This window comes from Vipera berus (assembly GCF_964194415.1).
Source record: "Vipera berus genome assembly, chromosome: 4".
Lineage (NCBI taxonomy): Eukaryota > Metazoa > Chordata > Lepidosauria > Squamata > Viperidae > Vipera > Vipera berus.
In genome coordinates, this window is record NC_138206.1 from 10,234,044 (window position 1) to 10,248,081 (window position 14,038).

A 14,038-nucleotide genomic window follows, 5' to 3' on the forward strand; every position below is an offset into this window, starting at 1 on the left:
TACATATCCGGGAAACAGCCTTGCTACTTCAAAGCAGGGGTTCCACACATTAAGGAAGGGCTCTTCAAACTTGGCCCTTTTATAACTTGTGGACTTCAACTCCCAGAATTCCTCAGCCAGGCATGCTGGCTGAGGAATTCTGGGAGTTGAAATCCACAGGTCATAAAAGGGCCAAGTTTGAAGAGCCCTGCAGTAAGCCATTGTCTGCATAGCATTTCTGACTAGACAACAAATGTATGGTTTTGAACCAACAACCGCAAGCTATTTATCATTAATCCCAGGGTTCATCCAGACTGTTACAGGTAGTTCTCAATTTACAATAGTTCATTTAGCGGCTGGTTAAAGTTACAGTTGGTACTGGAAAAAAGTGACTTATGACCATTTTTCACATTTACGACCATTGCAGCCTGCCCAGGGTCATGTGGTCACAATTCAAACACTTGGCAACTGACTCATATTTATGACGGGTGCAAAGTCCAGGGGTCACGTGATCACCTTTTGCAACCTTCTGACAAGCAATGTCAGCGGGGAAGTCGATTCACTGAACAACCGTGTCACTAACTTAACCTTTGCAGTGATTCACTTCACAGCTCTGGCAAGAAAGATGATAAAACGAGGCAAAACTCGCTCAACAAATGCGACAATAGAAATTTTGGGCTCACGTGTGGTGCAGTTATGCACGAAATAGCCATGATCTTCCAAAGATCTTGCCCAAATATAAGAGGGAAATCCTTCAAAGTTGATTAAAAAAATACCCAGGAATAGAAGGCCGGACCAAAGGTTTTAGTGCAATTTTGTGCGTATTTGCTTAATGATTAAGCTCCTTTGATTGCAGCCTATGCCTATTCAGAATAAATAGGTATCAGACTGTAGCCTTGGTTATACTTAAGTAAAAATACTGAAACCATTGAATCTAATTACTAATGACTAAAATAATCCATAATCGTTCATGATAGAATACCTTATGCTACTAGGCTTGAAATTCTTGGTTTGTATAGTTTAGAACAGAGGTAGGCAACCTCGGCTCTTTTATGACTCGTGGACTTCAATTCCCAGAATTCCTGAGCCAGCCACGCTGAGCGGAAAGGGAGAGGTTTCCAAGCTGAGTCATGCTGGCTCAGGAATTCTGGGAGTTGAAGTCCACGAGTCATAAAAGAGCCAAGGTTGCCTACCCCTGGTTTAGAACTACAACACTTGTCGCCAGATTTAGGTATTGCATACAAAATTGTACATAGTAATGTCCTATCTGCAATTTTTAAAAGTTTTAATCGTAATGTAACACGTGTGAACAACTGCCTTAAACGTGATTGTAAAAAAAAAAGCTGATTTTTGTAACAGAGTTGTCAAAATTGGGAATCTCTTACCTGATTCAGTTATCTCAGCTACTAAATTTCCCAGTTTTAATTCCAACTTAACTTCTGTGGACTTCACTCCATATTTAAGGGGTTGCTAAGGGGATGTGCGTAGGAGGTACACTAACATGTCTTTAGTTGCTTTCATTTTGTTTGTTCAAATTTGTAATTTTTGTTTAACAACAATTAATATAAATTTAAAAAAAAAACTTATATTCCTTGCCGGATGGAGGTTCTGATAAGGCCACCAGAGCTGGGCTGAAAGCTCGGGATGATCTCTAGATGTCATGAAAAAATATTTTAAAAAACCTTTGCTGGAATTTAGGGGCTTTTGGGGGTGTTTCTTGCAATCCAGATTTGATAGCTCTCAATGTCCTCTAATCGTAGCCGAGCTGCTCACTCATTTATGCATCTGCCTGTCTCTGTAACTGAGGACATCTGCTTAGTCAATGTTTTCTTTAAAAAAATTAATATTTGTAATTTCTCTGTAGAATGTACAAATTGCCGAGCTCTTCTTTCTGTGCCGGAGGCAATGATCGCGAGGAATGTTTTATGGTGAGTTTGAGCACAGCTGGCACCAGAAGCTGGCAGTGACGGGCAAGTTGCTTAGGGCCCACAGATGTTGGAAAGTTCCTGCCAGTAATACGATGGTGGTCTCTCTGCTCTGCTTAGGAAAACAGGAGCTGTTGAGAGACCCCCCTTATGCATGATTTATTCATAGGTTCTGAATATAAAGGAGAGCAGGAGTTTAGCATGCATTTTATCTCCCCATAACATCTGTCGAGGGAAACTAACAAAAAGGCAGCCAAATACATTTAGGCCAGGAAACATATCCTGCGTCTTGTTAAGAAGCTAGGAAGCATTGCCAGTGGTAATAGATGTTGGAAATAGATGTTGGAAATTGTACTTTAGCAACATTTTAGAGTTACCTATCCTTGGAACCCTTGCACAATCTGTGCCAAGGTACAGCTGCAGCAATATATACATAGTCCTCAATTTACAACCATTCCTTTTCCAAATTGCAAAGTTGTGACGGCCCTGGAAAAAGTAAACTTATGACCTAAGCTCACACTTACGATCGTCACCACATCTTTGCGGTTCTATGATCACAATTTGGGCACTTGCCAACGGACTCACCTCTATGACTGATTGCATCATCCTGTGGTCAGGTACTGTAAATGAGGCTTGCAGCCATTCTTGAATTCTGGCAAGGGGGAAGCTGGATTGACTTAACGATAGATTTCTGTTGTGATTTTTCTTAATGACTGCCTGCAATGATTTGTTTAAAATGTAAAAATGGTCTTAAAACCAGGTACACTTGATTTATGACTCCAATGGCATACAACACATAATCCAATCCCAGTTCTGGTCATAAGAGGACTAGCTGTAGGCCAAAAGGATTAGCCTAGCTAGATGGATCTGTTCCCTATGTTTAGAAGATATAAAGAAAAAGGGGTTTCTGAATTTGGCAACTTTTAAGACTTGTGGACTTTGATTCCCAGAATTCCCCGGCCAGCGATGCTGTCTGGTGAATTCTGAGAGTTGAAGTCCACCAGTCTTAAAGTTGCCAAGTTCGGAGACCCATGATATAAATGGAAAATGCAGGAGAAAGGTTTCAGTTTCATTGAAAGGCAGGGGCAGAGCCGATGTCTTGCCGAGGATAAAATTCTATTTATTCAGCTAAAGGCTCATAAAAGTAAAGGTAAAGGTTCCCCCGCACATGTGTGCTAGTCGTTTACAACTATAGGGGCCAGTGCAGACTCCAGCTCAACCCCGACAAGACTGAGTGGCTTTGCATACCTTCATCCCGGGTTTATTCGGACATTCCACCTCTGGCTATGGGGGGTGAACTATTACCCCCCGTAGATAGGGCTCGCAACTTGGGGGTCCTCCTAGATTCACGGCTCACCTTAGAAGACCATATAGGAGCTGTGACTAGGGGGGCCTTCGCACAGGTTCGCCTGGTGCGTCAGTTGCGGCCCTATCTTAGCCGGGATGATCTATGCACGGTCACTCATGCGCTCGTGTCCTCTCGTCTGGACTACTGCAACGCTCTCTACATGGGGCTGCCCTTGAGGACCACCCGGAAGCTCCAACTGGTACAGAATGCAGCCGCGAGAGTGGTGTTGGGAGTCTCCCGATACTCCCACGTTACACCTCTGCTCCGTGAGCTGCATTGGTTGCCAGTTGTCTTCCGGGTGAGATTCAAGGTACTGGTAACAGTGTTCAAAGCACTCCATGGCATGGGGCCGGAGTACCTCAGGGAACATCTGCTGCCGGCATCAAGCTCCCTGCGCCCTGTGCGTTCCCACAGAGAGGGCCTCCTCAGGGTGCCACCGATCAGAGAATGTCGATTGGTGGCCCCCAGGGGGAGATCCTTCTCTGTGGGCGCTCCGGAGCTGTGGAATCAGCTACCGGTAGAGCTCCGGATGGCGCCCGATCTTCGCTCCTTTCGCCGCGATCTTAAGACATTTCTGTTTGTACAAGCTGGCCTAGCCTGATGGGGATTGCTGGGGTTGTTTTATCTTTGGTTTCTTAATTTTTCTTGGGGTTTTTAGCACTGTATTTCCATTGTTTTTAACTAGGGCAATTGTTTAATCTTTTTTTAATGTTTGTATTTGCTATTTTATTCTGCCCTGTGAACCGCCCTGAGTCCTCAGGGAGAAGGGCGGTATATAAATGTTATTAAATTAAATTAAATTAAATCTCCATTTCAAAGCTGAAGAGCCAGCGCTTGTCCGAGGACGTCTCCGTGGTCATGTGGCCGGCATGACTAGATGCCAAAGGCACACGGAACGCTGTTACCTTCCCACCATAGTGGTCCCTATTTTTCTACTTGCATTTTTACGTGCTTTCGAACTGCTAGGTTGGCAGAAGCTGGGATGAGTAACAGGTGCTCACTCTGCTATGTGGCACTCGGGATTCGACCCACCAAACTGCCGACCTTCTGATCGACAAGCTCAGCGTCCTAACCCAGTGAGCCACCGCATCTCTGCAAGGCTCAAACCGGGTCTAATTTAGCAGCTCTCCACCTTGTAAACCTTCTCTCCCAATTCCGGACCACCTGAATCAAGTGACTTTCACTAGATTAAAAAACAGCAGCCCATAACGTTAATGATGGGCAACTTGTGTGATTCCCTGACCTTGGAGATGGTTGTGCACGTCTAAACTTGACCAGGATCAGGAAGGACAGCGAGCCTGAAAAATTGGATCGTGAGCCGAATGCCGGTTGGAATATCCTGACAAAGTTGACTCCAAAAGTAGGGGTGGTGGTAGGGATGTTGAGGAGGGAAAAGAAGGGTCCCTAGTAAAGCTTTGAAAACTCTGCGAAAAATGATGGTTGCCTGATATTGCAATTTCTTCTGTGGGACGGACAGAAGGCTGACTGGCACTCTCGTCTGCCAATCAGAAGTAAGCCTGGGAACAGCCCCGCTCATACTTTATATACCTTTTATAACCCCTTGGCTTGTCTCCCTGTTCGAGACAGCTGTTCTCCTCCTCATGACGATAAGACTTTTCTCCTTGACAGAAGCGTCACCTGGCAAGGTTAGCGCAAGAACGTCTGTAAAAATATGCGTTTCCCGTGGGAACGTAGCAACCCTTATGCTCCCCCACATCAGTATAGAAAACGAATATTCAGCTCAACGTATGTCCTGATCAGGGAATTACAAAACAGTACTCCAGAAAATACTATTACTATATATTGTTATTATTATTATTTTGTGATTTTTTTTGTTCTTTCTTTCTTTTTCTTTTTTTGCTACTTCATTATTGATTGGCAACATGGTGAAATAGTCAGGAAAAACAAACAAACCACCAAACCACTCCCAGAATGCCGTCATTCTGGAGATGAATCCCGTGATAAGAAAAGAAAGAAAATGGATACTTAACTGAAGAGAGGTTGTTTTTCCCTCCCTCTCTTAAACGTATCGTCAGATGGGACGTTATTCTAGGAAAGCCCTCTTTGAGCACAGCCCTGTGCTGCAGTGTGTTAATTTACATTTATCAACGGGCAGAGTACTGCCGGATTAGTCAACAGTGTTCCCTTGTGACAGAATATATTACTATCGGTTGAGATCCTCATTAAAACAAACAAACATCTTCAGCTGAAAGGAGAGGGGAAAAAAAAAAGGAGTTGTTTCTTTTGGTCCCCGGTCTGGAGTTTCACTACAAAATGTACATTCGAGATTTTGGTCTTCCGTGTCTTGAAAAAAAATAAATAAAAAAAAAATCAAGGTTTACTTCTGTGTTCTACTGGTTCTACTGTACCTGTTGTTTCTCCTCCATCTCCAGTCCCCTGTTACTCACTGTTGCAAAGCACTTGGCAAGTTAAGTGATGTGTAAGAGACTCCCTCTCAGCCCTCAGGAATAAATGCAAAGTTTCTTTTTTTTTTCTCCTCCATTGAAAAGCCCATGTTTTTAAGGCCACGAAAAATCTGCTAAAAAGTTTTGTCGTGTATGTATGTATGTGTGCGTGCGTGCGTGTAAGTTTAAAAGAGCATAACCCAGATCTGTTGTTTTTAACTCTTCCCCTTGCATCTTTTCATCCCCTCCCCCACCCAAAAAATGACCCATTGCTCTCGTTGTGTCTGCAAACACTGGAGAACTGGGAGGAGGCTGGACTTGGTCTCCTTGAAGGAGCCGACGCTGTAGAAATTCAAAAGTTGACTTCAACTACATTCACAAGGAAGAAGAACTTTGCGTGTAATCCCTTATCATCAGCGAGTCGTATTTTGGCGAAGACGGCATACAGATGGCGGATTCCGATGCTGGAGAACTTGGAGAAGCACTTCCAGAATCCACAGAGTCCCTGAAAGGAGAGGGAGGCGTCAAAGCCACCAGCTCTTCAAGCTCGGCCTTGGCAACGGCCGGGGTTTCCGCCGAAGGGCCTTCTTTGACGCTTCCGCAAGAAGGTTTCCTGCTTGACTGAGATGCTCCGTTGATCTCAATGGCAGGGAGAGGCTGGATCTCTGCAAAGGTGGTCATGGTGGTGGGGATCTGGATCTCCCTCGGAATCAGGTAGGAAGAACACAGCGGGGTGGTCACCATCGTGCCCGGCGTGGGAGTGGAGAGCATCATGGAGTTGAGCTCGCTGATGTTGGCCGTGAACCGAGTCACCACGCTGCTGATTTGCTCCATCAGGGAACCTTGGGAAGAGCTGCTCCGTTGGGTTTGTTCCGTTGGGAAAGTCAGAACGTCGTCTTCAGTCCGGCTCAGGGAAGCAGTTCTCTGGCTGACTGTACTGATGGGAGAAGGAGTTTGGACCCGATATTGCACTGGGTAGTGTTCTTCAGCTTCGGAGACATCGTAGAGGGTTTTGGCGCTGGATTCAGGGAACGTGGTGGTGATGGTGGTGCTACTGCCCTGCCGGCTGCTACTGTCTGTGCTTTTAGAGAAGGGCTTGATCACCGCGGTTTGGTTGGGGTTATCTTTCTTATTGATATGGATTGAAAGCCTCTGCCAGAGGTGGGCCCCTCGGCTCGTACTTTTTTCATTCTGGGCCCAGGTGACTGATTTCCCATTGGAACTGCGGCACAAAAGAGAGAGAGAACATTTAGAGACTTGGATTTAGAAGACATCTTAAGACACTTCTGGAAGAGCGTCAGCAACATCCCTAGCGGAAATCTTTAGCGCCAAGTTGACAAGGTAACCCTTGCAAGACCGAATTAAAATACAGGGTTACGTCCTCAACTTAACAACCATTTGTTCAGCAACCGTTCAACGTGGCAAGGGCACTGAGCAAAGTGACCTACGCGTTTAACGACCGTCTGCAGAATCCCCAGGGTCACGTGATCAAAATCTAGGTGCTTGGCAACTGGAACGCAGTTGCAACGGTTGCTGCCTTCTGGGGTCGGCTGACCGCCATTTGCAACTTTCACAGCCAGCATCCACCAAGCAAAGTCAAGACGGGAAGCCAGGTTTGCTTAAGGACCATGTGATTCCCTTAATGACTACAGTGTCTACAGCTTCACTGTGGTGAATAAAGGTCATCAAATTGAGCAGGATTCACTTAACAACTGCTTAGCATGCTTAGCAATAGTCCCGGTTGCGGTCGTAAGTCAAGGAATGCCTGTGAATGCACATTTACAGACAACTGGAATAAACAGATACAGAAATAAGACAATCCTCCTTAAAGCACAGAGATGTGGCAACAGACGTGCGAACAATGGATCCTGTGATGTGGTTTTGATGTCGATCATGTCTTTCCACCCACAGTTTGGCGTAGGGAATCCAGAATCTAGATAGTTCTCAACTTACAACCATTCGTTTAGAGACTGTTAATAATAATAATAATAATAATAATAATAATAATAATAATAATAATAATAATAATAATAATAATAAGAAGAAGAAGAAGAAGAAGAAGAAGAAGAAGAAGAAGAAGAAGTTGGAAGGGACCTTGGAGGTCATCTAGTCCAACCCCCTGCTCAGGCAGGAAACCCTATACCATTTTGGACACCAGTACACCAGTATCACCATGTGAGAGGAAGGCTAGACATCCTATGGTCTTCCTCCGGATTCTCAACAAGCACAGTCATCCCAAAGGTGCTTCTTCACGAGGCAATTGGACTTTCTTGGGTTTTTCTTTGAAGACGTTTCACTTCTCATCCAAGAAGCTTCTTCAGCTCTGACTGGATGGTGGGGAATGGAAGGATGTATATTGCGCTTCGGTTTGAAATGCAGACAACACAGACTCATCCCCAACAGCTTACACCTGTGTTCAACATCCTGCAGCCAAGAAGGCTCCACATACATCTGTGCTACTCAAGTGACCCTCCAGGTGGGCTCAAGGACTCTCTAAAAGAATGCAAATGACCGGCTGTCTGCAAGGAGTATAAATCCTTCCATTCCCCACCATCCAGTCAGAGCTGAAGAAGCTTCTTGGATGAGAAGCGAAACGTCTTCAAAGAAAAACCAGAAAGTCCAGTTGTCTCCTGAAAAAGCAGCTTTGGGACAACCATGACCTGGATGACTGAGAATCTCCACAGACAACAAATGTAGTCATTTTAAGAACTGAAATCCATCTGTTTGGAGGCTACCTCAGTCAGGAAAGGTTGGGCTAGATTTTGCTTGAAACTTCAATGAAAATTAACCCACCATTTCTCCAAGGCATTGCTCTTTTTTTGAGCTGCTTTTTCTATCAAAAAGTTTCTTGTGATACTCAGCCCAAACAAACACTGGTGCAACTTTAGTCCTTGGAAGCAACAGAGGACAAATACTTGTCTCTCATCAAATCAGTCACCAACATTATTATGACCGAAGGGTAGCAAATAAATAATTCTTTCTGACAGCCCTTTAGATATTTGAAGTGTGGTGTCACATTTTTCTCTCACATGATCCATGGCCAAATTGCCATCAATCTGATTGTACACTGGGTGTGTTGTTTTCTGCTCTATTCGAGGAAACATCAGAATGAGGAAACCCCTGTTTAAATCAGCAGAGAAAATTCCACTTTCATACAACAGTATAAGGACTTGTTTTATTTTGTGGTCCAACAAGTGATGGCGTCCAGATATATTTTAAAATTTATTCATCTGTTTATTCAATTTATGTGCCCTCCATCTCCAAACAAATGACTAGGCAACACACAATCGTCAAATCAATTAAAACCAAATTACAAAGACAGCACAAAAGAAAATTAAGGATATACAGCAATCAGGAAAATTATAATCAGTAAATGTTAACATAATCAGGAAATGTGGCCCTGAACACATTTATACCCCCAGGTATTGTCAGTTAAAAAGACTAACTTTTAAAAATGAAATCTAAGCAAATTAGGTATGCATGCCGCCTTTTGTTAATCAAAAATAAAAGTGGAATAAAAATTTAATAGTAAAGGAAGATGAGACAAGGCAAGACATTTGTTCATGGCCAATGAGCTGCATTCTTCATATATTCAACCTTGACACTCAGCTAGACAATACTTTTCCTATTATCTACGTCAGCCAGCTTTGCTGGCTGAGGAATTCTGGGAGTTGAAGTCCACAAGTCTTAAAGTTGCCAAGGTTGAGGACCCCTGATCTACATAAGTTATCTTGGATACCTCACATTAACCATGCCCTTGGTGCTCTCTGATCTTGGTTGTTTTCTTGCAGACATTTCATTACCCATTGATGACTAGAACGGATGATGTAAGCTAGTTTGGTAATGAAACGTCTGCAAGAAAACTGCCAAGCTCAGAGAGCACCAATGACCCCACAGTTCAAACCCGAGCTACAAATATTCTCTTCTGTCAGCATGCCTTTTTTCTTGATTTTCAGATAAAGGTACTGAGTTTGACTCTTGGTGACTTCATGGTCATGTCTGTCCAGTTTACTTGGCAATACTTTGAAACCTGTTTGACGTTGTCTTCTTCTGAGATATTTTCTCAGCTTCCTAGTCTGATCTGTACCCCTCGATTCTTTTTTCCTGGTGATTCCCCATCAAATTGTGAAGCTGGTCCAACTTGTTTTCTTTTTGAAGATCAGTCAAAGCCAAAAAAGTTGCTGCCCTCTGTTGCAACCAATCCTTGTTTGTCAAGATGAATTTGACTCATTTGCTGCATGCATATGTCTCTGTCATTTTTGGACAACCATGCAGAAGTGGTTAGCTACTGCTATCTTCTGGAACGCTTTTCTGTCTTTCCAATCTAGCCTATAGCACGGTGATATCCTGGTAATCTCTCATCTATATTCTAACCACATTGAGCCTGCTTAGCTTTTTCAGATAGGTGAGGTTAGCAAGGCTAGCTAAATTAACTAGTAACATTACCTAATCCAAGGTTAGCTAAGTGTTGCCACCTGGTTATTGCAGATTTCAAGAGAAGAATCTTGTCCCCCAATCCTCTGTATTTTATGTTCCTCCTATCAAAACTATATTTCAAAGTTGTTTCTGGGGGAAGAGATCAGAAAAATGCTTTATTAAGATATTAAAGAACGCAGCATTACTCCCTGTAGGAAGTAATGTATTCTGCTGAATATATTCTGCATATAAGTAATATATTGAGTGATTGACTAATGAGATATTATGCACCGTAGGTATGACATTACAGGGAGGTTCTCGACTTACAACCACAATTGAGCCCAAAATTTCTGTTGCTAAGCAAGACAGTTGTTAGGTGTCTTTTGCCCCACTTTATGACCCTTCTAGCCACAGTTGTTAAATGAATCATTGCAGGTGTTAAGTTAGTAACATGGTTGTTAAATGAAGCTGGCTTCTCCATTGACTTTGCTTGTCAGAAGGTTGCAAAAGGTGATCACATGGCTCTGGGACGCTGCAGCGGTCATAAATATGAGTCAGTTGCCAAGTGGCTGAATTTTGATCATGTGACCACAGGGAGGCTACAATAGTCCTAAGCGTGAAAAATGGTCATAAATCACTTGTTTTTTCACTGCTGCTTTAACTTTGGCTGGTCACTAACTGAACGGCTGTAAATCAAAGACTAGCTGTATTGGCCTTTCCACGTCTGAAAAAGTCATAAGACACCCCAGAAAGTTGTTCTCTTGTGTGAAAAGATTGCTTTGTGGAGCTGCTTAAAGGGGATTTGTATTATTATTATTATTGCTCTTACCACTATTAATTTGATTTGCATGGTTATCTGATTTCATCTAAGTGATTCTGGGCAGCTCATAACAAACAGAAACAACAATATCCAATAAAAGAAAGTTAAAAACCAATACACAGACATACAAAACCATCGACAATCATTTGTTTTGCTCTAACCATCCTTGTAAAGCTTTGCACAAACTTCAGATTGGGTCTTTGCTCCGAGAACCCAACCAAAGGCTGGAGAATGAATACTTAGCATTAACCTGTACACAAACTAATACACACACACACACACACACACACACACACACACACCAACACACAAACATCCGAGGCCTATACCCTGTGAAATCTCTAGTCTTTCAAAAGGCTGCTAGCCTTTAAAAAAAAAATTCCAGGAGATTCTAACCCACAGCTACACACAAAGAGTGTGTTGCAAAATCAAAGCCAAACAGAAACACCCCGATATAGACATTTTGTGTTATTCCACTGCACACAAAAAAGGGGGAGGGAGAATTGCAAAAAAATCACTATCTCCTTTAGTGTAGGTACTTTAGTTTCACCCAATTCTACACTGAGATTACTCTGTTTTAGTCACAGTGATCATCATATAAGTAAATAATGGCATCATGGTTTCTTGAGATAACTATTTCAGGCATCCAATTAATTCCTTCAAGTCAGAGACTACAGATACACATATAGTAGGGATAAAGGGATTTGGCAATCATTTACTTTTTCTTCAAATAAAGTGGTATTTATTTTTCAAAAAAATGGTTAGAAATTTCAAATATTGTAGAAAACAGTGTTGGGAATTACAGCTCCCAATCTTACTTGCAGGAAGTTGTTACGGTTAAGCTTATATATGTTTATCTAACCTTAAAAGCAGGGACAATTGAATTTGGAAAATGAACATATAAAACACTGTATGATCCAGTGGGGAAGGAATTTTGGGTATAATGTTTGAACAATCCGGTCTGATCTGACGGGTTCTGTTTTATTTGTTTTAATGTAACTTATCTTCTGCATTTGGGCATTAGGGTTTAACTTATTTTCAATTTCTGTATTTCTGTATTTGTACATTTTCGATATTTATGTCACTGTTCACCGCCCTGAGTCCCTGGGGAGAAGGGCGGTATACAAATCAAATAAATAAATAAATAAATAAATAAATAAATAAATAAATAAATAAATAAATAAATAAATAAATAAATAAATAAATAAAATAAAAGGCTTAAAGTTCACATTAAATTCTAGCCTAAAAGAAAATGTTTACAAAACAATGTATCACTGGTATTTAACACCAGATATCTAGAATGTATGAAGGTATTTTAAACAAATGTTGGAAATGTAAATGTAAAGAAGGGACTTTTTATCATTTATGGTGGAGTTGTGATAAGGCAAAGAAATATTGGAGAAAATTCTTAAAGTGAACATAAAAATTAAACCAGAAACTTTCCTTCTGGGCCTAATGGAAAGAGAACTGGGAAAAAAATTTGGAACTCTGATTTTATATATGGTGATTGCAACAAGATTGCTCTATGCACAAAAGTGGAAGGATGCCTCGATTCCCACCATGGACTAATGGTTACAAAAGCTGATGGAATTAGCAGAGATGGCCAAATTGACTGTGCTGATAAAAGAAAAGAACATAAGTTCTTTTGTTTCTACTTGGAAACCGCTTCTGGACTTTGTGCTTGAGGTGGAAAAAAAATGATACCGTGATTTTGGGTTTTACCGATTAGACTGATTTGCCGATACAGAAATGGCTAGTGCATACTACTGTAGAAATGTAAAAAGTTGAGATTTGATTTTAATGTCTGATTTTACTGCAACAGAGAGAGTCAGAGGTCAATGCCTTTCATTTCTTCCCCTCCCTTTCTTCACACCTTGTTTCCCCTTTTTCTACTGTTGTCCCCTACTATTTTTTTTTAATTCCATTTATATCCCGCCCTTCTCCGAAGACTCAGGGCGGCTTACAAGCTTAGCAGTAGCCTTCATTCTATGTATATGCCTGCTTATTAGGGCTTTCACACACACACCCCAAGCGGCATTATTACAAAGTCAGCTTAATTGCCCCCAACAATCTGGGTCCTCATTTTACCTACCTCGGAAGGATGGAAGGCTGAGTCAACCTTGAGCCTGGTGGGACTCGAACCTGCACTAATTGCAGGCAGCTGGTGTTACTTAAGGAGGCATTAGCCCACTGCTCCACCAAGGCTCTAATCAGGCCCAACCTTTTGTATTTTCACATTTTATGTTACAAATGAATAAAACTAAATAATAAAAAAAGCAGGGACAAGTACGTTTTTTGCCGCTGAAAATTGAAAGACAAAGAGAAAGGAAGGACATTCAGTGACATCACAAAATTGGCTAGGACTGAAATTAGTGCGGTTTTTGCATGCAGGTACAGCAGTAATCTTCAACCTGGGTGGCTTATATCCATTTTTTCACACTTACAACCACTGCAGCATCAGATTCAGATTCAGAATAGAGCTGGAAGGGACCTTGGAGGTCTTCTAGTCCAACCCCCTGCTCAAGCAGGGGACCCCATACCATCTCAAACAAGTGGCTGTCCAAGTCCCTTCTTAAAAACCTCCAGTGATGAAACACCTACAACTTCTGGTGGCAAGCCGTCCCACTGCTTAATTGTCCTCACTGTCAGGAAGTTTCTCCGTAATTCCAGGTTGCTTCTCTCCTTGATTAGTTTCCATCCATTATTTCTTGTCCTGCCTTCTGATGCTTTGGAAAATAGATTGATCCCCTCTTCTTTGTGACAGCCCCTCACACACTGGAATACTGCTATCATATCACCCCAGTCCTTCTTTTCTCTAGCCTAGCCGTACCCAAGTCCTGCAACCGTTCTTCACCATGCTTTAATGTAATTATAGATAGTCATCAATTTACCACCATTCATTCCGTGAATGTTCAAAGTTACCCCTGCACTGAAAAAGTGACTTACAATCGTTTTTCACACTGGTGAGTGTTGCGGCATCCCCACGGTGCCTTGATCAAAATGTAGGTCCTTGGCAACTGGCCTGTGTTTATGAGAGTTGTACTGCCCTGAGGTCAAGTGATCATTCTTTGTAACTTCCCAACTGGCTTCTGACAAGCAAAGTCAATGGGGGGAAGCCAAATTCACTTAACAACCACATGTTTCA

The 14,038-nt window shown here is 42.2% G+C and overlaps 1 protein-coding gene across 1 annotated transcript in view; it reads right to left on the bottom strand.

The window, feature by feature from the left end:
* Positions 1-6,032: 6,032 nt before the first annotated feature.
* The window catches only part of GRM5 (glutamate metabotropic receptor 5), a gene marked incomplete at both ends in the record, with an annotated part of 244,301 nt that continues 236,295 nt past the window's right edge, over positions 6,033-14,038 (bottom strand). Inside the window, one exon of the mRNA XM_081327702.1 lies at positions 6,033-6,879. Coding sequence (XP_081183828.1) covers positions 6,033-6,879 — 847 coding nt within the window. The remainder of the gene's footprint in view (positions 6,880-14,038) is intronic.